General features: G+C 46.1%; 1 protein-coding gene across 1 annotated transcript; it reads left to right on the plus strand.

Moving 5' to 3' along the window:
* Positions 1 to 9,507: 9,507 nt before the first annotated feature.
* Positions 9,508 to 10,101, plus strand: CLDN34 (claudin 34). The gene has a single exon (XM_056113788.1). It carries the CDS (start codon positions 9,508 to 9,510, stop codon positions 10,099 to 10,101), a length of 594 nt encoding a protein of 197 aa, XP_055969763.1.
* Positions 10,102 to 24,359: the final 14,258 nt, after the last annotated feature.

The following is a 24,359-nucleotide window of genomic DNA, read 5'->3' on the forward strand; positions in this document are numbered from 1 at the left end:
CAAGTTGTTCATAGTGACCTCTCATTATATTTTGAATTTCTGAAAGGCCAATTGTAAAAAAAGAATAGGAAGATCAATTGTAATTTCTCCCCTTCCATCTCTAATCCAATTTATTTTCTCTTATTTTCCTCATGAGTCTAATTAAAGGTTTATTTATCTTTTTATTCCTTCAAAGAACCAACTCCTGGTTTCATTAATTCTTTGAATTGCTTTCTTGGTTTCTATGTTTTTGATTTCTGCTCTCATGTTTACTATTTCCCTTCTGCCACTTTTCTGTGCTCTTTGGCTGTTCCTTCTCCAGATTTTTGAGGCTTGTATTTAGGTTGTTGATTTGGGTTTTTTTCTTCTTTCTTAACATAGGGCCTGCATTGGTTTGCATTTTGTAGTGCAGCTTTTGCTGTAACCCATAGATTCTGGTAGCTTGTGTCTTCATTGTCATTAGTTTCAGGGAATCTTTTTATTCTTCCTTGATTTCTTCTTTGATTGAATTATTGTTTAGCAGCGTTTTGTTCAGCTTCCAAGTGTTGGAAGTTTTCCCCATCTTCCATGGTTAATTTCTACTTACATGGCATTATGGTCTGAGAAGGTAAAGTAAAGTAAAGTAAAGGCCCTCCCGTTGATCATCGATTTGCTCGAGCGGGCCCAGTAACGTCTCCATTGGAGACTTTGTTGTTACTGTGTCTGGCATATCGAATACTCTCGGTAGCTTGCCGGGCTCTCCGAGAGGGGCGGAGAAATCGAACTCGGGTCGGCCACATTAGCTGCGTGCAAGGCAGATGCCCTACCCGCTGTGAAGGTACTCTGTAAAATTTCTATATTTGTAAATTTATGTATGTTTAAGTTTTGTGCTAACAAGGAATCTATTCTGGAGAATGTTCTATGTACACTAGAGAAGAATGTGTATTCTGTTTGGAGGATGAAGAGCCCTATATATATCCAACAGTTCTTTTAGCCCCTTATTTACATCTCTGGTCTCTTTCCTAACATTCCCTATAGATGATCTGTCTAGGGTGAAAGTGGAGAGTTGAAGTCTCCCACCACTATTGTGTTTCTGTCAATGTGTTTCTTCATGTTTGTGAGCCTTCCTAGGCCTTCATTTGGTGCATAAATGTTGATGACAGTATTTTTAAATCTTTTGTCCCCTTAACAATAAGTAGTGCCCACCACTGTCTCTAAGTACTTCCTTTATATTGAATGGAATTCGGTCTGATATAAGTATGGCTGTCCCAGCTTTTTCTACCCCCCACCTCCAATTGGCTTGTATGATTGTTTTTCATCCTTTCACTCTGAATCTGTATTTATCCTGTGTGTTTAGGTGTTTCCTGTAGGAAACGAATGAATTTTCTTTCCTGATCCATCTAGCTACTCTATGACTCATTATAGGGAAGTTTAGTCCATGGACATTGAGAGAGATTAATGATAGAAAGGACTGTGTTGCCACTTTCGTGAATGTGTGTGTGAAAGGAATCAAATTGTTTTTGCAAGTCTATTTGGTTTTTGAAGGTGTCCTTTCAGTAATTCTGGCAAGACTGGTTTAGTTGTTGCAAATTCTTCCAGCTCTTGTTTGTCTGAAAAGGTTCTTATCCCTCCCCCAAGTCTAAATGACAGCTTTGCAGGGTAGTGGACTCTAGGCTGGAAGTTTTTCTCAGCCAGTACTTTGAATATGTCATTCCAATCTTCCCTGGCTTGTAAGGTATCACATGGAGGCTCTGTTGTGATTCTTATGCTGTTTCCCTTATATTTGAGGGTTTTCTTCTCTTTTGATGTAGTCTTTTGATGTAGTTTCTCTTTGTCTTTGTGTAGTCTGTCTTTGTCTTTTGATTTTACTATTTTACATACCGTGTGTCTTGGCATTGTTTTGAGTCTGTTTTGTTTGGTAAGCTTTGGCCTTCTTGATCCTGTGCAGGAGTCTCTCTCAAATATCAGGAAAGTTTTGGTTATAATTTCTTTCACCAGCCATTCTTCCCCTTTTCCTCTCCTTCTGATATTCCTATGATTCAAATATTATTTATCTGGATCTCATCTATCGTGAATCTTCCATTCTCTTCCATCCGTTTGCTTCTCTTTTCTTTTGCCATTTCATTATTGGTATTTTGTCTTCAATACTGATACCACTGATATGGTCCTCTGCATGTTGAATTCTGTTACTGTGGCTTGCTATTGTATTTTTGACTCCTTGAATTCCATTTGTATGGGACCTTTGATACCCTGGATCAGTTCATCTTTGAGTTGGTTGAAGTTTTCTTCCATTGATTGCTTTATTTTCATGGAGCATTGATTTCAGTTTCTCATCATTGAGGCTTGAGGCTTTATTTGAGCTTGATAATTTGCCAAGACTAGCAGAGCAAGTTTGTCTGCCAGAGCAAGTGAAATCCTTCGTTTCCCCTTGGTTCTTAAAGATTTGTGGGTACTGTGATTTGAGCTTCCAATTCCCAATTATCTGAGCTTCCAATTCTCAGTTCCCAATTCCCTATTATCTGAGATCTAATAGGTTTATTTTCCAACAAGCTGTGGCTCTTGTAATCAGTTAATTTAAAACTGTTTCTGTGCCCTTAAGAGTCATGAGAGTGAATAACTAGTCTCGTTTGCATAGAGGGTTATTAAGGAGGTATTTGAGGCGAAATGTCAAAACCCTTGGAGTTGGTGGGGTTCAAAGGGTGAAATTGTCTTTCGGTTATCTTTCAAGTTGGTGAAAGGGGGAAATTGTAGTCTAATAGTCTCAGCAGATTTTGGTTGAATGACCAGGGGGCTTCCTTTGTCCAGAGGACCCATGGGACACTGGGCAGGAAGAGGGTAGGAACCCTTGACACACCTAGATGTCTGAAGAGGTCAGCATCAGCATTATGGGTCTGCAGGGGCACGTGCTGGGTAGGAGAGCTGGGTGGAGGGGACTTCGTGTGTCCAGGCGACCTATGGAGAGGTCAGAGTGCAGAGGCAATTGGATGGGAAGAGGGTAAGAGCCCTCCACATTTGTTTGTTTGTTTTTCCTTTATTTTAACATGGTGGTTTACAAAGTTGTCTATAGAACAGGGCTGGAGCAATAGCACAGCGGGTAGGGCGTTTGCCTTGCATGCGGCCAACTTGGGTTCAATTCCCAGCATCCCATTTGGTGCCCCAAGCACCGCCAGGAGTCTTTCCTGAGTGCAGAGCCAGGAGGAACCCCTGAGCATATAGAACAGTTGCTACTGTTATATAATAGACATCTCAACACCAATTCCACCACCTGAGTGACCTTCCCTCCACCATAGTCCCCAGTTTTCCAACCACTCACCAAACCTGCTCCCTTAGCAGACACACAATCATTTGTTTTATATTGCTTGTTATAACCAAATGGTAAAGAAATTATCGAAAAATATTTCAGTAAGGGCTGGAGCGATAGCACAGCGGTAGGGCGTTTGCCTTGCACGCAGCCAATATGCCCAACTCGAGTTCGATTCCTCCGCCCCTCTCGGAGAGCCCGGCAAGCTACCGAGAGTATCTCGCCCACACGGTAGAGCCTGGCAAGCTCCCCGTGACGTATTCGATATGCCAGACACAGTAACAACAAAGTCTCCAATGGAGACGTTACTGGGCCCGCTCGAGCAAATCAATGAACAACGGGAGGGCCTTTACCTTTTACCTTATTTCAGTAAGAGAAAATATGTGAAAATTGTTCTATCTTATCACAAGGTCTTTATCTGAGGATTTACTATGCTTTTTCATCAGCAGTTGAGTCTTCTGTGGTATTGGTTTCATTTGTTGAGTTTTCTTGGCCTCTATGTTACCTTTCTATCTACTTTGGTGTGCTCCTACTGGAATTTCAGTACTGTGCAATTTGGAAGTGTCCAGAAATTTCAGAATCTGTAGAACTGGGATGAATCTGCAGAGATCCCTAGTGAAGCTGTGGAGTTAGTTCCTTTGGAGTGGTGGCAGCTGTGGGGTAGCGAGTGTGGCTACCGGGGGCATGCGAATGTGGTCACTCAGGGACAGGACTTGACCAGCCCCGCTCCTGGGGGTGCCCTGAGTTTTCAGTGGGCGGTGGATGGGAATGGGGCGGGGGACAGAACTGGTAAGCCCGTGAATTTCAGCTGTTTGGCTTACATCTTCTGGAGATTTAGTTTGTGAATCTGAAGAGCAAGGCTGATGAATGAGTCAGCATGGTGCAGTATGAGAGGAGGGCATGACTTCTGAAGCTTCTGGAAAGGTGGGGCATGGGTGGTATGTTCTTTTTTTAAAAAAAAATTTATTATTATTATTTTTGCTTTTTAGGTCACACCCGGCAATGCTCAGGGGTTACTCCTGGCTGTGCACTGCACTCAGGAATCACTCCTGGCAGTATTCGGGGGACCATATGGGATGCTGGGGATCGAACCCAAGTTGGCTGCATGCAAGGCAACTGCCCTACCCGCTGTGCTATCACTCCAGCTCCAGTATGTTTTTTTCTTATATTGAGTCTCCAGCCTACAGAGCCTGTGTCCTAACTGAGTCTCTCTCTCTCTCTCTCTCTCTCTCTCTCTCTCTCTCTCTCTCTCTCTCTCTCTCTGTCTTCTCTCATCGTGGCTTCATGGGTTTTTGCTCGGGCCTGGACCCCAGCACTCAGATTGTACACACTAGCCTCTGTGTATGTGGCTGGCCACAGTAAGAACAGCAGTGCTTCCCATAAGGTCATGAAAAATACCTCTTGAGGTCAGAGTGGTAGTCTAACAGGTAGGCAGCTTCTCTTGTGCTAACTCAGCCAACCTAGATTTAATCCCTGGCACCCCATTTCTATTTGTCATTGTGTCGTTGTCATCCTCACCACTTTCCATAGTGTGCTGTTCTATTTAGGCAAAGAGAAAGTAAGAACTTGCATATGGATAGAGTACCAACATTTTATATTTTCTACTTCATATATATATATATATATATCTAAAATATATTTTGAATATCAATTTGAAAGGTTATCCTGATTTTTCTTCAATTATTTTCTGAGACCAAATCACATAGTTTAGCATTTATCTTTTCAGTGTGCTAGATAACTAGGTAACTCGATAACCTTTTCTCTTTAGTTTCACATCTGAATTTATATTTTTTTGTAAATATGGTAGACATGATCCTCTTATAAGATGAAGTGTTTCAAAAAGTTATTTGTGTATATAAGCCAGATGAAAAAATTAGGTAATAAGCATGTTTGTTTTGATAAAGGAGGAAGTAGAAAAATATGAAAATTGTGGCTTTCAGTTATAAGTTGGAGTAAAGCTATTTGTTCCTTCACCTTACCGTTTTCTAGAACATGATATTTTATATCTGTTCTTAAAATATCTTAATAGAAATTTTAAATGAAAACCCTAGCCAAAATATGGACGTTTCTCAAAAAATTAGAAATTGAGCTCCCATTTGACCCAGTGATACCACTCCTGGGAATATATCCCAGAGAGGCAAAAATGTATAGTCGAAGTGACATCTGCACTTGTTTGTTCATTGCAGCACTCTTTACAATAGCCAGAAACTGGAAGAAACCTGAATGCCCAAGAACAGATGACTGGTTAAAGAAACTTTGGTACATCTACACAATGGAGTACTATGTAGCTCTTAGAAAAGATGAAGTCATGAAATTTACATACAAGTGGTACAATATGGAAAGTATCATGCTAAGCGAAATGAGTCAGAAAGAGAGGGATAGACATAGAAAGATTGCATTCATCTGGGGGATATAAAGTAACAAAATATGAGATTAATACCCAAGAATAGCTGAGATCAACACCAGGCGGATTACTCCATAGCTTGAGGCCAGCCGGGTATTCTAGGGGAAAGGGCAGTTCAGATAGAGAAGGGAGCACCAAATAAAGGGTGTTTGGAGGATCCTCCCAGGAGGGGAGATGCATGTTGAATGTAGACTATGGACTGAACATGTTTGCCACTCAATGCCTCTTTTGCAGACCACAACACCCAAAAGGAGAGAGAGAACAAAAGGGAATGCCCTGCCACAGAGGCAGGGTGGGAGGGGGGGTTGGGGGGGGATATTATCCATGGTGGTGGGAAATGGGCACTGGTGGAGGGATGGGTATCTGATCATTGTATGATCGAAACCCAAGCACAAAGATTTGTAAATCTACAACTGTACCTCATGGTGCTTCATTAATAAAAAATTTTTTTAAAAAAGAAATTTTAAGTTAGCTTTGTAGTTTATAAATTTACCTTTCTCTTCGTTTATTCTATTTATTTATTTATTTATTTATTTTTAATTTTTGTTAGTGAGACATCATGAGGTGCAGTTGTAGACTTACAAATTTTGTGCCTGGGTTTCAATCATACAATGATCAAATACCCACCAGTGCCCATTTCCTACCACCACGGATCCCAGTATCCCTCCCACCCCCCCATCCCCCCATCCCACCCTGCCTCTGTGGCAGGGCATTCCCCTCTGTTCTCTCTCTCCTTTTGGGTGTTGTGGTTTGCAAAAGAGGCATTGAGTGGCAATCATGTTTGGTCTATAGTCTACTTTCAGCATGCTTCTCCCATCCTGGGAGGATCCTCCCAACACCCTTTATTTGGTGCTCCCTTCTCTATCTGAGTTGCCTTTTCCCCTAGCATGTGTGGCTGGCCTCCAAGCCATGGAGCAAAATTCCTGGTACTAATCTCGGCCACTCTTGGGTGTTAGTCTCCTATTTTGTTAACTTTATGTTCCCCAGATGAATGCAATCTTTCTGTGTCTATCCCTCTCTTTCTGAGTCATTTCGCTTAACATGATACTTTCCATGTAGTACCACTTGTATGTAAATTTCATGACTTCATCTTTTCTAACCGCTCCTAACATAATACCTTTAATTTTAAAAAGTAAAATGTGTTTTATGTTGATAATCTTTCCATTTTATATTTTTATTATTTTCATTGAACATCATACTTTTGACATTGGTGTTCAAGAATGAATCATAATCACATTTTATGTGATTAATATTAATAATACATATTAAAAAAAGAGCTTGACAAGCTACCGAGAGTATCTCGCCTGCACGGCAAAGCCTGGCAAGCTACCCATGATGTATTCGATATGCCAAACACAGTAACAAGAAGTCTCACAATGGAGACGTTACTGGGCCTGCTCGAGCAAATCGATGAACAACGGGAGGACAGGACAGTGCTACAGTGCAGTGCTACCCCATAGGGTCCCCTGAGCTCTACTAGGAATGTTCCTTTAGCATTGCTGGGTGTGCTAAGAAGGAAGGAAGAGGAAAGATGGAAGGGGAAAGAGGAAGGAAGGAATAAGGAAGGGAGAAGGAAGAAGGAAAGAAGGAAGGGAGAAGAAGGAAGGGGAAGGAAGGAGGAAGGGAGGATGGGACAAGAAGAAGGAAGGGGAAGAAGGAAGGAAGAAATAGGAAGGTTGAAAGGAAGGAATGAAGAAGAAAGGAAACTAGATGAAGGAAGGGGAAGAGAAGGGAAGAAGAAAAGATGAAGGTAGGAAGGGAGAAGAAAGGAAGTGGAAGAAGGAGGGGAAGAAGGAAAGAAGGAGGAAGGAAAGAAGGAAGGAAAGAAGGAAGGGAGAAAGGAAGAAGGTTGAAATGAAGGGAAAGGAAGGAAAGAAGGAAGGGAAAGGAAGGCAGAGTGAAGAAGGAAGGGAGGAAGATGAAGGAAGAAGTTGGAAGGAAGGGGAAGGAAAGAATGAGGAAGAAAGGCAGGGAGAAAGAGAGGAAGTAAGGAAATGAAGGAGAAAGCAAGGAAGGAGGGAGGGAGGGAGGGAAGGAAGGAGTTGATCTAGCAGACGCTTGTAAATCAACAGACTGCTGCACACAGCATTTTGCCACATGCCATTTGTCCTTGGTGTGTGGAAGCTTTTCCCCTTTGGGTCTCAGCATTCCCTGTTCAGTTGGTTTTTCAGGGTCCATTCATGGTGGTTCTCAGGGGCCTAGTGAGGCCAGGCATGGGGCAGGGGCCACTGCCATGCCAGTGGTGGGACCCAGAGCTTCTGTGGACATCATGCAATGCCCAGGATGGGACCTAGGGTCTCCCAGCCTCTGCTTTCCCACCCTGCCATCCTACCCAGCTGTCTCCCTGGGCCTGACCCCAGCCCCCAAGAATGGCTGTGATCAACAAGACTCCAAGTACTCAGGCTGTAGAAGCTTCGGCAAATATTCCTGCCTGGATCTGGAAATGTCCCATGGGAGAGTCACTTGGGGCTACGACTGGGGGCGGGGGGTGGTTTGAACCACCCGGAAGTGGAAAGCATGCTTTGCAGAGGGCTGGGAGTTTCCGCTGTGAGCTAGCCAGGTGTGGAGCGCCAACATTAGCCCGTGTTAGCTGGGGGGTGTGAGTGTTTGCCGTGGGCCTGACCTGGAGCCCAGGCAGAGGCCCGGAACGCAGGCGTTTCTCTTTGCCCTTCAATCCTGCTGTGCCACGGAAAGGAACCAACCATGCATCAGGGCCACAAACACAGAGCACCCTCAAGAAGGCCGAGCTGTGTGTGAACAGTGACAGGCACCTTCGTGGGGGGGGGGGGAGCTTCCGGTGACCTCCTGAGCGTTGCCCAGAAGCTGTGTGGCTGGGTGCAGTTGATATGGTGTCCATGCCAACAGTTTTATTTACTTATTTATTTTTTTATCTCTCAAACATATATTTCAGATCTACATACCAATCTTCAGACTCCAGAAGATTTAAAAGAATTATAAGGTAAAACCCATAACAATGTTCCTGATGCTAGGAGGGACTGTAAAAAAAAAGATGGGGGGCTGGAGCGATAGCACAGCAGGGTGGGCATTTGCCTTGCACACGGCTGACCTGGGTTCGATCCCCGGCATCTCATATGGTCCCCCAAGCACCGCCAGGAGTAATTCCTGAGTGCAGAGCCAGGAGTAACGCCTGAGCATCGCTGGGTGTGACCCAAAAAGCAAACACAACAAAACAGAAAGATGGTGTTCTTGGCTTGGTAAATTCTCATTTAGTTGAGGTGTCTTATAAGGTTTGCAAAAACAGAGATCAAGCACAAGACCCAAAGAAACCTCAAAGATAGAAAAAGAAAGCTGTGAGAATCTCTTTTTTTTTGGCAAGCAAAAAACCTTATGGGCAAAACTATGTAAATATCCCAGCCTTTACTCTTAATATACCCGTTACCTTTAATATATCTGCTAACATAAATGGTGGCTCATGTATCTGGAGTCAGGGAACCAGAGTGAGGGAGCAAAAATTGTGTTCAACAAATGGTCAGCCTAGTCCCTTGTTTGGGCTGTCAAGACTAACGCCAACAGTTTTAGTATTACACAGAGGCCACGAGGTCCAGCTTCAGCACGTGACCTCATGAGGACACCAATATGGTGCCTTTGGCCCAGTGCCCTGAAGTGTAGCCCACTGTGTGGAGGGTTGGTGTGGGTGGAGGCTTGGGGGTAACTGTTGTCCCTGGCTCTTGGCTATGTTGTTAGGGATGAGATGCCCGTGACAGAGGGTGAGGGTCCAGTGTCTCTGCAGGCCCATGACTTGGATGTTCCACGCCCAATCTGGCCCCGCCCCAACCCTGTGCCGGAACTCACACTCTCTTGCAGGTCCAGAAATACTCCCGGAATGCAGGTCTCGCGGATGCACCACGGCACCCTGCATGTGGCCAGCTTTGCTCTGCTGACTGTCGGCTGGATCATGTGCACCACGGCCATGGGCTTTGCCGAGTGGCGGATATGGCACATGAACAATCCCCAAGGCCTGGCCCTGGTGGGCATGTGGAAAGTCTGCATCTACCAAGTGCCACGCACCCACGTCTCACCTTTCTGCCAGCGCTATCCCTTCTTCGACAGTTACCTTCCTCCTCCCCTTCACAGTGTCCAGTACCTCCTGCTCCTTGGCAACTTGGTGGGGCTCCTGGGAAAGGTCTCCCTCACCATGGCTCTGAGGAATGTGTTCATGGGGAAGACAACCAACACGAAGAATTATTTTCTGATGTCCGGGTTTTTTTCCACCTTCACGAGCATCTGTCTGGCCCTGTCTGTCATCTACACTCATCAAGCCGTAAACAGCGAGGAGGGCATTCTCTTCCCGCCATCGTTTTTAATGCCCACCAGGCCCAACTCACAGGAACTCGGCAATGCGGTTTTGATAGCGTCCGTGGCAGCCTTCATGATGTTGCTGAGTGGTTTGCTTTCTGTTTTACAAAAAATCCCCTGAGGGAATCACCTGCAGCCTTTCCCCAGAGAAGTGTGACATGATTGGTGGCATATATAAGGTGCCCTGAGCCTTCTGGGGAGGATGATCACCACACTGGCCAGAACATGAGACCACTCCAGGGAGTATTGAGTAGGGAGCAACCGACCATTTCTTCCTGTTGCACTTCTTTAATGGGTGGAATGAAAGAAGGTTAATTAAAAAAAAAGAAATTAGTCTAGGTGTCTGTGGGTCTTAATGGATCCGGAGTTTTAAGTATTATTTGATGGGGGCTGCAGAGACAGTCCAAGACTTAAGGTGTTTGTCACACATGCGGCCGACCTGGATTTGGTTCTTCAAGCCCCACTAGGGGCGATCCCCAAGTGTGTGCAAGGAAAAGCCCTGAGGACTACCAGATGTGACCCCCAATATGCCCCTCCCAAAATAATTAATAATTACTGTTGGGTAAACCATGAAAACTGTAAACTGAAAGTATGGAACTTAATTTCTGGGAGGGGACAAAGCTTCTTCTCAATGACTTAGCTATTCTGCTAACCACCCCCTCCCACCAAAAAAAAAAAAAACCCACAGACCAGACCTCATTTCGTAGGTCATGCTAACAACATTTCCCCAGCATATAAAGTTTCCCCAAATCTGCAAAAGTAGAAGTGCATAAAAAAAAATCTCCCCACATCCATTGCTGGAAGGCTCAGCAGTTATCACAAACCTGCCGTACTAACTTCAGTGCCTCTTTCTTCCTCTGCTTTAAATTCATTTTTCTCATTTCAAATCATTTTTTAAAACTTGTTTCTACAGTGCTGGGGGATCAAACCCAGAGCCTCACGCATGCAAGCTTCTACCACTGCATGACATCCCTAGCTCATGTTGTCCTGTGCGATTGTGTGTTTCTCAGAAGGGTTTAAACTCCAGATTATCCTGTCCCTTCATGAAATGAAGAAAAAAATGTCCTCTTAAATGAAAATTGAAGATTGATTTTTTTTTTGCTTTTTGGGTCACACCTGGCGACGCTCAGGGATCACTCCTGGCTCTGCACTCAGGAATGACCCCTGGAGGTGCCTGGGGGACCATATGGGATGCTGGGAATCGAACCCGGGTTGGCCGTGTGCAAGGCAAACGCCCTACCTGCTGTGCTATCACTCCAGCCCCTGAAGATTGATTTTAACAGTTGAAACGATATGGAGTACTTGTGAGCACCTATCACTAAGATAATTTCATTACCATGTGTGAGTGATGGTAAAACTTGTTAGAAATCAAAGCATTTTTGACAAAATCTAATCTAGACTAAGTAATTTTCCTTTCAGGAAGTATGAAGAAGGGCAGAGGTCTAGAGGTTGCTTGTGGGGGCCCAGTTTAATCTCTGGGAGCACATTCGGGCAATGGGCTGAGTCCCCCAAGTGGGCACATGGTCCCCCACTATGCTCACGTGCCCATTTGATGGGCACGTGAGCATAGTGAAAGGGACTCCTGAGCACTGCCAGTGGGGGGAGAGAGAACAGGAGGGGAGGCGAAGCAAGAGGAGAGGAGAGAAGGGACAAAGGGAGAGAGAAAGAAAAAGGAACTTGAGAAGGAAGAGGACGAGAGAGATGGCTAGCAGCAGGTTAATATCTGAAAGAGAAGAATTTTATTGCAGAAACACTATCTCGGAGCAAAGTCAGCTTTAGAACATCAACTGGAGCAAAAATCCATGTAGGGCTCTTGGCCTTGCATGCAGTTGACCCAGGTTCTTTCCTTGGCACTCCTGGATGCTCAGAAGCCTCCAGAGCACACTAGACTTGACACTGCACTCTCCCTCTAGCTGAAACCCCCAAATGTCTCCAAATGTCCTCTGGGGGGCAAAACTATCTGCTATTGAGAGTCCCCAAATTAGAGGCCGCTGCTAACCCAGGGACACGCAATGATATCCTGAAAGGATTTTCAGAAGAGAATTGTGTTGGGTTTTTGTTTGTTTTAGGGCCACACCTGGCAGTGCTCAGGGCTTCCTCCTGGGTATGCACTCAGGAGTCACTCCTGGCAGGGATCAGGGGACCACAGAGAATGAATGCAAGTCAGCCATGGACAAGGCAAACATCTTACCCACTGTACTATCACTCCCGCCCTGACGAAGTTCTTTAGGAAGTAAAACTGCATAGGTTCAAGAAACACAGCAACTGTTTTCCAGCATCTGTTTCTTGTTTTGTTTGGGGGCCACACCTGGCTCAGGATTTTGGGGTCTTTCCCTGTGGTGCATGGGAGTAATGAGAGACGCTGGGCCTGTGCCCCTCACCCCCAAGACTGCTGAGTTGTCTCTGGGGCCCTTCATCTTCCCTTACCAGCACACAGGGGCCTCTGGCAGTGACTTTGCTTTCCCGCAGACACCTAATAATGTCAATGAACAATGCAGTGTTTGATTTTGATGACTCTGCGGTAGGATTAGATGACTGAAAAAACAGAGCTGATGAGAGAGTTAAATTTGAACAGGATAAATTTGAAGACACTGCCTCAACCCCTGGGGGTGGGGGATCAAGAGACTGAAAATAGGCGAGAGAGATGTGTGGGGCCAGGAGTGTAGAATGACAGGCGCTGTGTATGCATGTCTTGAGGCTTCCCAATGGGATAGAAATAGGTTATGAAAAAGGAAATACTTGTGGGTTGAAGCAATATTACATCAGGGAGAGCATTTGCCTTACACATGGCCGACCAGGGTTCGCTCCCTGACATCCCATATGGTCCCCCCATGCACTGCCAGGAGTAATCCCTGAGTGCAGAGCCAGGAGTAACCCTTGAGTGTGTGACCCAAAAAGCCAAAAAAGAGAAAAAAAGAAAAATATTAGAAAGAGAAAAAGGGAATACTTGAAGTGAGATTAAATTTTGGGGGATAGGGGCTGGAGTGATAGCACAGCGGGTAGGGCATTTGCCTTGCACGCAGCCAACATGACCTACACAGGTTCGATTCCCAGCACCCCATATTGGTCCCCTGAGCACCGCCAGAAGCAATCCCTGAGTGCATGAGCCAGAAGTAACCCTGAGCATCGCCGGGTGTGACCCAGAAAGATAAAAAAAATTGGGGGGGGAGATAGGGGTGAGGGCATATCTGCAAGTTCTTCTGGCTCTGTGCTCAGGATTAACTCTTGGCGGGGCTTAGGGTACCACATGGGGTGCAAGGGATAAAATTCAGGTCTGTTGCATATAAGGCAAAAGCCCTACTAACTGTACTCTCTAGCCCAAGGTTCAATTGTTTTTCCAGAATTAAGATGTGAATCCTTAAAGTCACTGTCTATCACTGTCCTCCCGTTGTTCATCGATTTGCTCGAGCAGGCCCAGTAACGTCTCCATTGTGACACTTGCTGTTACTGTGTTTGGCATATCGAATACATCATGGGTAGCTTGTCAGGCTTTGCCGTGCGGGCAAGGTACTCTCGGTAGCTTGCCAGGCTCTCCGAGAGGGGCGGAGGAATCGAACCTGGCTCAGACGGGCTGGCCGCGTGCAAGGCAAATGCCCTACCACTGTGCTAGCGCTCCGGCCGAATCCTTAAAGAGTGAAGTGAATCTGAAATTGGATAAACTTAAAGATTCACATCTATATTGTACCTCTGTGGTAATGAGTTATATTCATAATGATCAGAACCTGATCGCAATGAAAATTCCCATCCACAGATGACTGAATAAAGAAACTGGGCTCCACATACCCTAGAGAATATAACTGCAATTCTGAATTGAGGCTGTGTATTTTGGGACATGGATGAATAAAGTCAGGCGATTCAATGAAATAAACCAGGAAGTTGCCAGATGGTCTCACTCACTCACTCTCTCACTCATGTAGACTATGACCGAAGGAAATGAACTGGCCAAAAAAGCCAACAATCTTAGCTACAAGACTCAGTGGTTACCAGAAGTGCTGGGGTGGTGTGACGGTGCTGGAAGTGGGTACAATGGGTAGAGGGGTATTCTTGGTGGTGGGATTGCTGCGGTGGGTAGTGACCGGCTCTGCGTTCCTGTGAACAGTGTGTAAGGTTACCATGACCTCCAGCAGAGAGCTCCTTTTTTACAGAAGCTATTTAACTGGCTCTTTCTTTAACAGCTCATGTGGTTACATGTCTGCAGGCTGCAATACTTACAGAATGAGTAAATTCCACTTTCTGGACAGCAACCCGAATGGCTGTTCCATTTCTTCTTACCACTGTTTAACGTCCACTACTCACTGCTTGGGCTGGAGCGATAGCACAGCGGGTAGGGCGTTTGCCTTGCATGCGGCTGACCCAGCCGACCTGGGTTCAATTCCTCTGCCCCTCTTGGAGAGCCCGGCAAGCTACCGAGAGTATCTCGCCTGCATATTCGATATGCCAAACACAGTAACAACAAGTCTCACAATGGAGACGTTACCAGGCCTGTTAGACGTTACCAGTTAGACGTTACCAGGCCCGTTAGAGCAAATAGATGAATAACGGGAGGACAGTGCTACAGTGCTACTCATTGCTTACAGCTTTTCTCTTCATCCATGCCACAGCAAACCACTTGCTGCTTCTTTTCTTCCACCTGCCCCTTAATTGTTTCTGTTACCTGATTGGCTATTCCCTCTGAGTGCATCTGATTGGAACAGCCAGACTGCATATGCACATGAAGGTGTGGGGGTCACTGTCGAATGACCAATAAGATCACACCCCCCCCCCTTAGATGTTTTGTAAGATGATCCCAAGGTTTGCAGGCTGACCAATCCAATTTCATTATGCAAACTAGGGTGCATAAGATGCTTTATCTACATTCTGACTCCTCTGTCCACTTTCTGGTCCCTCCCTCCTTGTTTCCTTATAGGATATACAGCTCAACCAATGAGCTCCTGCCTTATTAAAATACCTTGAAAGAGATTAAAGTGATGATTCCATACCTACTACTAACTCATCACTTAGTCAAGATGGAGGGGAAAATGAGGACATTCTCAGAAAAAAAGAACAAAAGGAGACACTTTGGGAAGAAAGTAATTGAGTCAGAATGAAGGAATTGGATTCAGAAATATGGTAAAAAAACACACACACACTTATCAGCATGGGTGTAAGTCAAACTGGTTCTAATTTTTAAATGTTTGTATTATGAAGTTCACATATGACATGTAAGGTAAGAGAAAATTTAGGGTAAAGTGTTTCTTTTTTGGGGTTTTGGGATCACACCTGGCTGTGTTTGTGGCTTATTCCTGGCTCTATGTCTTAGGGATCACTCCTGAGGGGCTCAGGGGACTCAATAGAGTGCTGGGTCCAAAAGGAGGGAGAGAACAAAAGGGAATGCCCTGCCACAGAGGCAGGGGGGGATGGGGGGATGGGAGGTGGGAGGGATACTGGGATCCGTGGTGGTGGAGAATGGGCACTGGTGGAGGGATGGGTACTTAATCATTGTATAATTGAAACCCAAGCACAAAAGTTTGTAAGTCTACAACTGTACCTCTTGGTTTGTCACTAATAAAAAAAAATAGAGTGCTGGGGCGATAGCACAGCGGGTAGGGCGTTTGCCTTACAAGCCGCCAACATGGCCGACCCGAGTTCGATTCCTCCGCCCCTCTCGGAGAGCCCGGCAAGCTACCGAGAGTATTCGATATGCCAGACACAGTAACAACAAAGTCTCCAATGGAGACGTTACTGGGCCCGCTCGAGAGTGCTGGGGACCAAAACCAAGACAAGTGCGTTCCCTGCTGTACTAACTCTCAGGCCCTGGGTGAAGACTTTTCATTTATTTTTGGTGCCATGGACAAAGGCAAGGGTTCATATACATATGAACCACACACTAACACTGAGCTACATCCCCGGCCCAGAGAGAAAAAGCAATATTTTGTTTATTTTGGGGGCCATATCTGGCAATACTCAGGGTTTACTCTTGACTCAGCACTTAGGAATCATTCCTGGTGGGGCCCAGGAGACCATACGGGATGCCAGGGATCAAACCTAGGTTCGCTGCATGCAAAGCAAGTGCCTTATATTCCTTACTATCTCTTTGACCCCTGGGGAAAAAGGTTTTCTTTTTTATGTCTGAATCAGTGATTAGCTTTAAATTACAGAAGATGGGTGGCAGGGGGTGGGGGCTATAACCTGCAGTACCTTGCACTACTCCCAACTCTGTGCTCAGAGATGACTCCCAGCCCTGGACCTTGTAGATCTGGAAATTGAACCCTGCCCCCAGCATGTAAAGCATACACTCAGCCCTGCCCTTCGGCAGTCTCTGTGCTCCATTCATTTTCCATTTAAATGAGTTTCTGTGTGAAATGTTCAGGGTCACACGTAAAGAAAGAGAATGAAAAGAAATGAGAGGACCAGAAAAGAATACAATCTTCATATTTTGGAGACAGCACAATTGTGCAGAGTCTGAGAGATGATGGCATAGTCATCCTGCCACATTGGGGGTGAGAAGGAGCAGCCAGGAGCAAAAGCTGCTGTTTGGGACCATTCCAGCAACCTCCAGATCTCTTGAGAAGCAGGTTTGAATTTCCTTTCCTGCTCCAGCTCCTGTCCATAGCCCACTTAGCTCATTCTTCCAACGCCCAAGGCCCTGTGGTAAATCTCTATTTGAAATGTTGATGCTTTTCCTGAGCAAACGTGAAGCATGTGGTATTGGAATCATGCATGAGCCCAGCCACTGCTTTCAATAGCTGGCACAGTTGCAATCCTGCTGCCTCTGCTGCTGTGACCCCTGGCACCACAGCAAGTGTTCAGCTCCCAGCACAAATGTGTGAGCCAATCCTGGGCGTGGCAACAAGAAAGGGAAGGTCATTGATTGGGGGGAAAAGATAGAAACGTGTTGGACCTGGAGAGACTCTACAGTGAGGAATGTACTTGCCTTGCAGCTGACCCCGGTTTGGTTCCCAGCACTGCAGAGGGTTCTCCAGTCGAACCAGGAGTGACCCCTGAGTGCAGAACGAGGGACAAGATTGAGTACCTCCGAGTGTGAACCCCCAAGACAAATAGACATTCAAATAGGATGTATGTTTCCATCAATCTTTGACTCCATGTTGACCCTCACAATCTGTTAACTACAGAAACAGTGAAACTTCTCCATTCTATCTGGAACTCACTCATTTCAAACCACTGGCAGAATGGCCGACCCGAGTTCAATTCCTCTGCCCCTCTCGGAGAGCCCGGCAAGCTACCGAGAGTATTCAATATGCCAAACACAGTAACAACTCGAGAGAGAGAACACAGGGGATTGTCCTGCCACAGAGGCAGGGGGGATGGGGGGATGGGGGTGGGGGGGATATTATCCATGGTGGTGGAAAATGGGCACTGGTGGAGGGATGGGTATCTGATCATTGTATAATCGAAACCCAAGCACAAAAAATTATAAATCTACAACTGTACCTCATGGTGTTTCACTAATAAAAAAAAAACACAGTAACAACAAAGTCTCCAATGGAGACGTTACTGGGCCCGCTCGAGCAAATCGACGATCAACGGGAGGGCCTTTACCTTTACCTTTTTGAAAAACAAAGTAATTTCTCTGCAGGAATGCCGATGGTGCCTGGACTAACCTCCAACCCAGATTTGATCCCCGCACCCTGTATGGTCTTCTGAGCTCACTAGGAAGGATTCCTGAGCACAGAACCAGGGGTAAGTCCTGAGCACTGCTGGGTGTGGCCCAACTCCCCTAAGAAAAAGCATATGTCAGGGCCCTAGTTTGAACCCATTACTGCTTGCTCACACCCCACCCCCAGTATCACCTGGCAGAGCTCTGGAGGCATCACTGGGCATGGTGGTCCCTGGAACCTTAGGGCTGTGCAGCTTCATGTTCTGGGGACTTCCCGGTGTGAGACTGTCTCCAAGAACGACCTCAAGGACCTCTGAGCTCCGCGTGGTAGCCAGCCCCCCACTCCCCGCCGAAAAAGAAAAGAATGCCAATGGTTTGGCCTGTATCCATGAAGACATGACGTCATCTGGGCCCACGACACAAGAGTTCTGATTGGCCGGTTTCCCCTCACTGCCTCTCTCCCACCAACCCCAGGCACTAGCCCACCCTCCTGTGTGATCCTTGGTTTCAAAACGGAAACATTGAGACTCAACTCACCCAACTCATCAAGCATTAGTTGATATTTTTTAATGATGACCCACAAAGAGATTCTAGTCAGGTCAATCCACGATCAGAAGACAGGGGAAAGAGAAGCTTCACTTCTGGACACCAAAGCTCTGCTCTGGAAACGTTCTTAAGACAGTCATGGTTCGTCCGTTTCTAAACAACACCGACCTGAGCGAAATGCACTTTTCTCGAATAGTCTGCTTCTGAAGTCAAAGGCGTCGTCTTTTCAGCCAGCTTGTTGGCATAAAGCTGTGACACCACCAAGAGAAGCCCCCCGGTCAACAGGGCAAACCCACTCATCCACCCGATGAACAAGGCGTTGCCGTACTCCCAGCGGGGTCCGTGGGTGGGGGCCCCGGGACCCCAGAACTTCTGCACCGTCACGTGAGCAATGAAAGACACAGGCGCCAGGGTGGTGAGGCCGGCGAAGCCCGTCAGGCCTCCTCCGGCCACGGTGGCGCTGCTTTCCAAAGAGCTCCCCTGACGGCCCCCGCAGCGCAGCCATGTCAGTCCTAGGAGGGTGAGCACGAGTCCCAGAGAGCCGGCCCCGCAGGCCACGCACATGAGGATGCGAACCAGCACCATTTCAGCGGCCAGGTCCCCCTGGCCCGACGCCTGGCACACGCTCTGGCCGGTGTCCTGCACCACGCACGCCTCCCAGAGGCCCAGCATGTATTTCTCGTTCTCCAGAAGGCCGGAGGAGACGGTCAGCCACTGCGGGATGCACAAGGCCACCAGGCAGCCGAGTTGGCCCACTAGCAAACAGAGGACCCCCAGGCTCCTGGCCAGGCAGAGAGCCCCAGTCATCTTGCCCTGCGACCCGAGCACAGATGCGTCTCTCCGGGAGCCCAGGCTACCTGCGGGGATGGCCGTGGCAGCTGGCTGGGCTGGCCCGGCGACTGTGTCCACACCCTCAGGCGGCCCATCAGAGCGCACCTGCTTATTAAGACACCACGTAACCGGGCTGCTGCTGCCACCCCCTAATTACGAGAGGCACCCCTACCATTAAAAGGGGCCTGACAGACCAGCTGCAGACTCGCGGGCTGGTGAGACAGCCAGTGTAGACTCAGGCAACCGTCTGCGGTGAGCGGGATTGTGGGCAACCATCTGTGGTGAGCCAGAGTGTGGGCCGCCATCTGCTTCCCGAGAGCTGGACCATTGGTGGTGGAGGTCCTCAGGCACGAGAATCCAGGCTGTCCTCACAGGGACGCTGTCACACGCATTTTCAATGGGGTCTTCTCTGCTGCGGTCTGGGACCTGGCTCCGTTCTTCCTGACTGTCTTCACAGGAGCCTCTCATGATGCGCAAGAGATTAGGATCAGCTGGGAGGATCAGCCGTGCTTCCAATCTGGCCCTTCCTTTCCCTGGGATGCTCTTAGAGAAGCTGAACATGGATGGCCACGCGGAATCCTCCAAAGACGTTTTGAGACGCTTTCCTTAGCACAGCTAACACTCGCCTGCCACCAAGACTCCGCAATGCGTGAATTGATGAACAATACAGAGTTGAATAGCCAGTGCTACAAAGGAGTGAACTGTCAGCCAGGGAGAAACTTTCAAAGCCTATCATTAGGGCTGGACCAATAGTACAGCAGGGGAGGGAGGGCGCTTGCCTTGCACGCAGCTGACCCAGGTTCCATCCCTGAGCGCCTAAGCAGGAGTGATGCCTGAGCGCAGAACCAGCCCTAAGCACCATCAGGTGTGCCCCAAAACTAAACCCAACAAAACAAAGCCACCTTTCCGTGAAAGAATGCAACTTGAAAAGGCTGCAGACTGCAGGACTTCCGGTCTAGGAAGGCAGAACATGAAGACAGGAAAAAGTCAGCGGTTGCCATAGGTGGACAGGAGAGGTGAGTCGGGGGACCCACAGAGGATTTTTAGAGCAGAAAAATACTCTTTGATGCCATGATGAGTTGATCCACATCAAGGCGCATTGGTCAGAGTGGCCCCCATGGAACTGTGGATACACAGACGCAACAGGGGCAAGATGGAACGTCTCAGCTCCTTCTGCTCAATTTTACTTGCCCCGAAGACTTCTCTGAAAGAACAAGGTAGGGGCAGGAAGACACCTCAGTGGCTAAAGTGCCCACATTGTGGGCAGGAGGCTGTGAGCACTTGCCACCCTTGGTTGGGAGCCCCGTGATGCAGGTAACTTCCAGTCACAAGGAAGCCACGTGCGTGCAAGCAGCAGGGCTGAGTGTGGGAGCAGCATAGTCAAGATGGAGGAGCACCCCGGTCATCACTGCAGCAAGAAGGAAAGGCTGGTGGGCGCGCGCGCACACACACACACACACACACACACACCTCTGGAGAGATCTCCCCAGTCTCCCAGACTCCCTAGAAGGCTCATATGAGTGGAGCAAAGGAGAATCATCTAGTACCTGCTTGCCTGCCTGCCTGCCTTCCTTCCTTCCTTCCTTCCTTCCTTCCTTCCTTCCTTCCTTCCTTCCTTCCCTCCCGCCCTTTCCTTCCTTCCTTCCTTCCTTCCTTCCTTCCCTCCCTCCCTCCCTCCCTCCTTCCTTCTGTCTTTCCCTCCATCACTCCCTTCTCTCTCTTTTCCTCCCTCCCTCCCTCCCTCCCTTCCTTCCTTCCTTCATTCCTCTTTCTTTCATTCTTTTGTTTTTTCTTTTGCCATTTTCATTCCTTATTTTTCTTTCTTTCCCTTTCTTTTTATCTCATCCCCTCCTTCCTTCCTTTTTACCTTTCTTCTCAAATGCTCTTTTCCTCCTCTTTCTTTCAGTCTTTCTGACTTTCTTTCTTTCTTTGTTTTCGCCTATTTTCTTTCATTCTTTTTATTTTTCTTTCGCTTCCTTCCTTTTCTCTCTTTCCTCCTAACTTCCTTTCTCCCTACCTTCTCAATTTCTTTCTCTTCTTTCTTTCTATTATTTCCATCTTTCTTTATTTCTTTCTGTTCTTTTTCCTTCATCCCACCTTGCTCTTTATCCTTCTCTTTCATTGTGTCTTTATTCTTTCTGTCTTCTTTCTTTCCTTTCCTTCATTCCTATTTGCTCTCTCCCTTTCTCTCTTTCTTTCTTTTTCTTGTTTCTGTTCTACCTTCTTTCTTTTTCACCCTTTTATTCCTTCTTGGTATTTCTTTCCTTTTTTCTCTTTTTCCCTATTTTCCTTCTTTCTCTCTGTATTTTCCTTCTTCCTTCTTTTCCCCTTTCTTTCTATTCATCATTTCTTCTTTGTTGTGCTCCTCCCTTCCTTTTCTGTTTATCTTTATTTCATTCATTCTTTCTTTCTCTCTTTTGTTCTTTCTTTCACTCCTTCATTCTAATTTTTATTCCTCTTTCCTTCTCTCTCTTTCTCTGTGTCTCTTTTTTCCTCTCTCCTTCATTTACTTCTCACCTTACTTTGTTTTTTCCTACTTCCTCCCTTCCTTTACAATTTCTCTCCCTCTTTAATCTTTCTTTCCTTCTTTTCTTTCGTTCTGTCATCAATCTTTTTTCCTTCTTTCTTCATTTTTCCTTCCCTCCATCCCTTCGTGTATCTACTTTTCTACCTTCTTTCTTCATTTTTATCTTTCTTTAATTCTCTCTTTTGTTCTTTCATTCTTTCTCTCCATCCTTTATTCTCTTTCCTTCCCTTTGTTTCTTCCTTCTCTATATTTCATTCTATTATTTCTTTCATTTGTTCTTTCTCCTTTCCACCTTCCTTCATCCCTTCATACTTCCTCCCTTCACAATTTCTCTTCAACGTTTTATCTTTTTCTTTCTTTCTTTCTTTCTTTCCTTTTTCTCTTTTTTCCTTTTCACTTTCTCTTTCTTTCATCCTTCATTACTTCCTTTTGAATTTCCTTCTTTAGTTTCTTTTGCACCTTCCTTTCTTTTGTCTTACCTCCTTTCCCTTGCTTCTATTTATTTTTCTATTTCTTTCTTCCATATTTCTTTCTCTTTCTGCCTTTTTTCATTCTCTCTTTTGCTTTCTTTCTTGCTCTCTTTCACTTCTTCTTTCTTCCTTTTTCTCTCTCCCTGTGTTTCTCTCTTCTTTTCCTTCTTTCACTTTGTCTTTCGCACTGTTTTCCTTTTATTCACTTACTTCCACTTGTTTTTATGTTTCTTCCATCTTTCATTCATTCATTCATTTTATCTTTCCTTCTTTTTTCTTTTCTTCCTTGCTCATTTCTTTTTCTCTTCCCTCGTTCCTTCATTCCTACTTCCTTTCTAATTTCTCAATTTCTCTCCACTCTTCATTCCTTCCTTTTTGTTTCTTTCTTCCTTCCTTTTTCTTTCTCTTTTCTCTTTCTTCCTTTCATTCATTCTTTCTTCTTTCTGTCTTTCCTCATTCTACTTTCCCTCTCCTTTCTTTCTTCCTTTCTTCCTACCTTTCTTTCTTTCTTTCACTCCTCCTTTCCTTCTTTGTTGTGCTCCCTCCCTTCTCTTCATTTCTCTTTTTCTTTCTTTGCTTTCTTCCTTTCTTTGTTTCCTCTGCCTTCCTTCCTTTCTTTCCTTTCTTCCTTCTTTCCTTACTTCCCTCTTTCTCTCATTCTTTGCTTCTTTCTGTCTTTCCTTCAATTCTATTTGCCTTCTCTCTCTTTCTTTCTTTCTGTTTCTTTCCTTCTTTGTTTTTTCCTTCCTTGTTCATTTTTTCTTTCCTTGTTCCTTCATTCCTACTTCCTTTGTAACTTCTCAAGTTTTCTTTCTTTCTTTCCATACTTTCATCCTTCCTACTTTCCCTGTTTCTTTTTCTCATTATTTCTCTCTTTCCTTCTTTCTTTCCTTTCTTTTCATCTCTTTCTATCTTTATTTCTTTTTCTTTCTTTCTCCGTATCTTTCCTTTTTTCTTTGTTTTTCTCCCTCTATTTCTTTTTCCCTTTATTTTTATCTCTTTCTCTTTCTTTTTCTTCTTTCCTTCTTTCCATGCTCTTGTTTCTTTCTCTTTCTTTCTATCTTTCTGTATTTATTTTTCTTTCTCTCTATATTTCTTTTTCTCTTTCTATTTTTTTTTATAATTTTATTTATTGAATCACTGTGAGAGCAGTTACAAAGCTTTTGGGTCTAAGTCTCGGTCATACAGTGAAACACCCGTATCTTCACCAGTGCCCATTCTCCACCACCAAAAACCCTAGTATACCCCCTTCCCACACCCTCCCCCCACCTGTGGGGCAGATGATTTTCACATTACTCTCTCTCTCTACTTTGATCACATTCAATATTTCGACACCAGACCCACCATTATTGAGATTTTACCCCAACATTCAGATATGCTGAAAAGGCAACAATAGACAATTTGTGTTCTATTGCTGGTTATGAATAACATATGATGTTGCGTGGCTGCAGTAGTGGCTGTGCAATTTTGAAATTTTGAAATTTTAACACTTAAATCTGGAGGAATTTCTGTCAAAAGCCACTGGGTTTCAAGATTTGCTCCTGAGTTTCTGGGATCAAGGCTGTTGAGCAGCTTGATCAGGAGCCAGAGAGGCCATTCATGGACGATGACTTGGGGTCTCGTTGGGGAGGGGAGGACAGGCCCGGCTCCCCCTCCCCCATCCCGTGAGGCCCAACAAGTTTCATCACTGCGGGCCCAAGTCTGACTGTCCAATGGCCTCTGGAGGATGACGGCCACCAAGCCGCCAAGAGGGAGCAGGTGGAGTGACAACACCCTTTCCTCCCTGGGGTGGCCCGGCGACAGTAACATACTGTGAGGTCCAGACGCATTTCTGCCAAAAGCCACTGGGTTTTGAGATTTGTTTGAGTCTCTGGGATCATGTCCATTAAGCAGCTGGATCAGGAGCCAGAGAGGCCATTCATGGGCATTGACTTGGGGTCTCGTTGGGGTGGGGAGGACAAGCTCGGCTCCACCCCCATTCCATGAGGCCCTGTGTGTCTCGTCACTGGGGGCCCAAACCTGACTATCCAGTGGTCTCTGAAAGATGGCGGCCACTGGGCTGCCAGGGGGAACAGGCCAAGGCACGAAACCTATTCCCACCTGGGTTAGCCCAGCACCGGTAACCTACTGCAGGGACCGGACGCATTTCTACCTAAAGCCGCTGGTTTCCAAGATTTGTTTCTGAGTCTCTGGGATCATGGCCATTAAGCAGTTCAATCAGGAACCAGAGAGGCCTTGCCTCCAATTATATAGCTGAGCCGGAGGTGGTTTGTGGGTGTGTTTCCCACATACCTAACTTTTGGCCGTTTACTTTCTTGGTAAACTTTGCCCCAAGTTTTTGGGGTCTGGCCAAAAGCACAGCAGCAATTTTGGGGTATCTGGAAGTCTGAAGGCGCCATCAGGCTGCT

This window comes from Sorex fumeus, unplaced genomic scaffold, assembly GCF_029834395.1.
Source record: "Sorex fumeus unplaced genomic scaffold, SorFum_2.1 ptg000023l, whole genome shotgun sequence".
NCBI classification, from domain to species: domain Eukaryota; kingdom Metazoa; phylum Chordata; class Mammalia; order Eulipotyphla; family Soricidae; genus Sorex; species Sorex fumeus.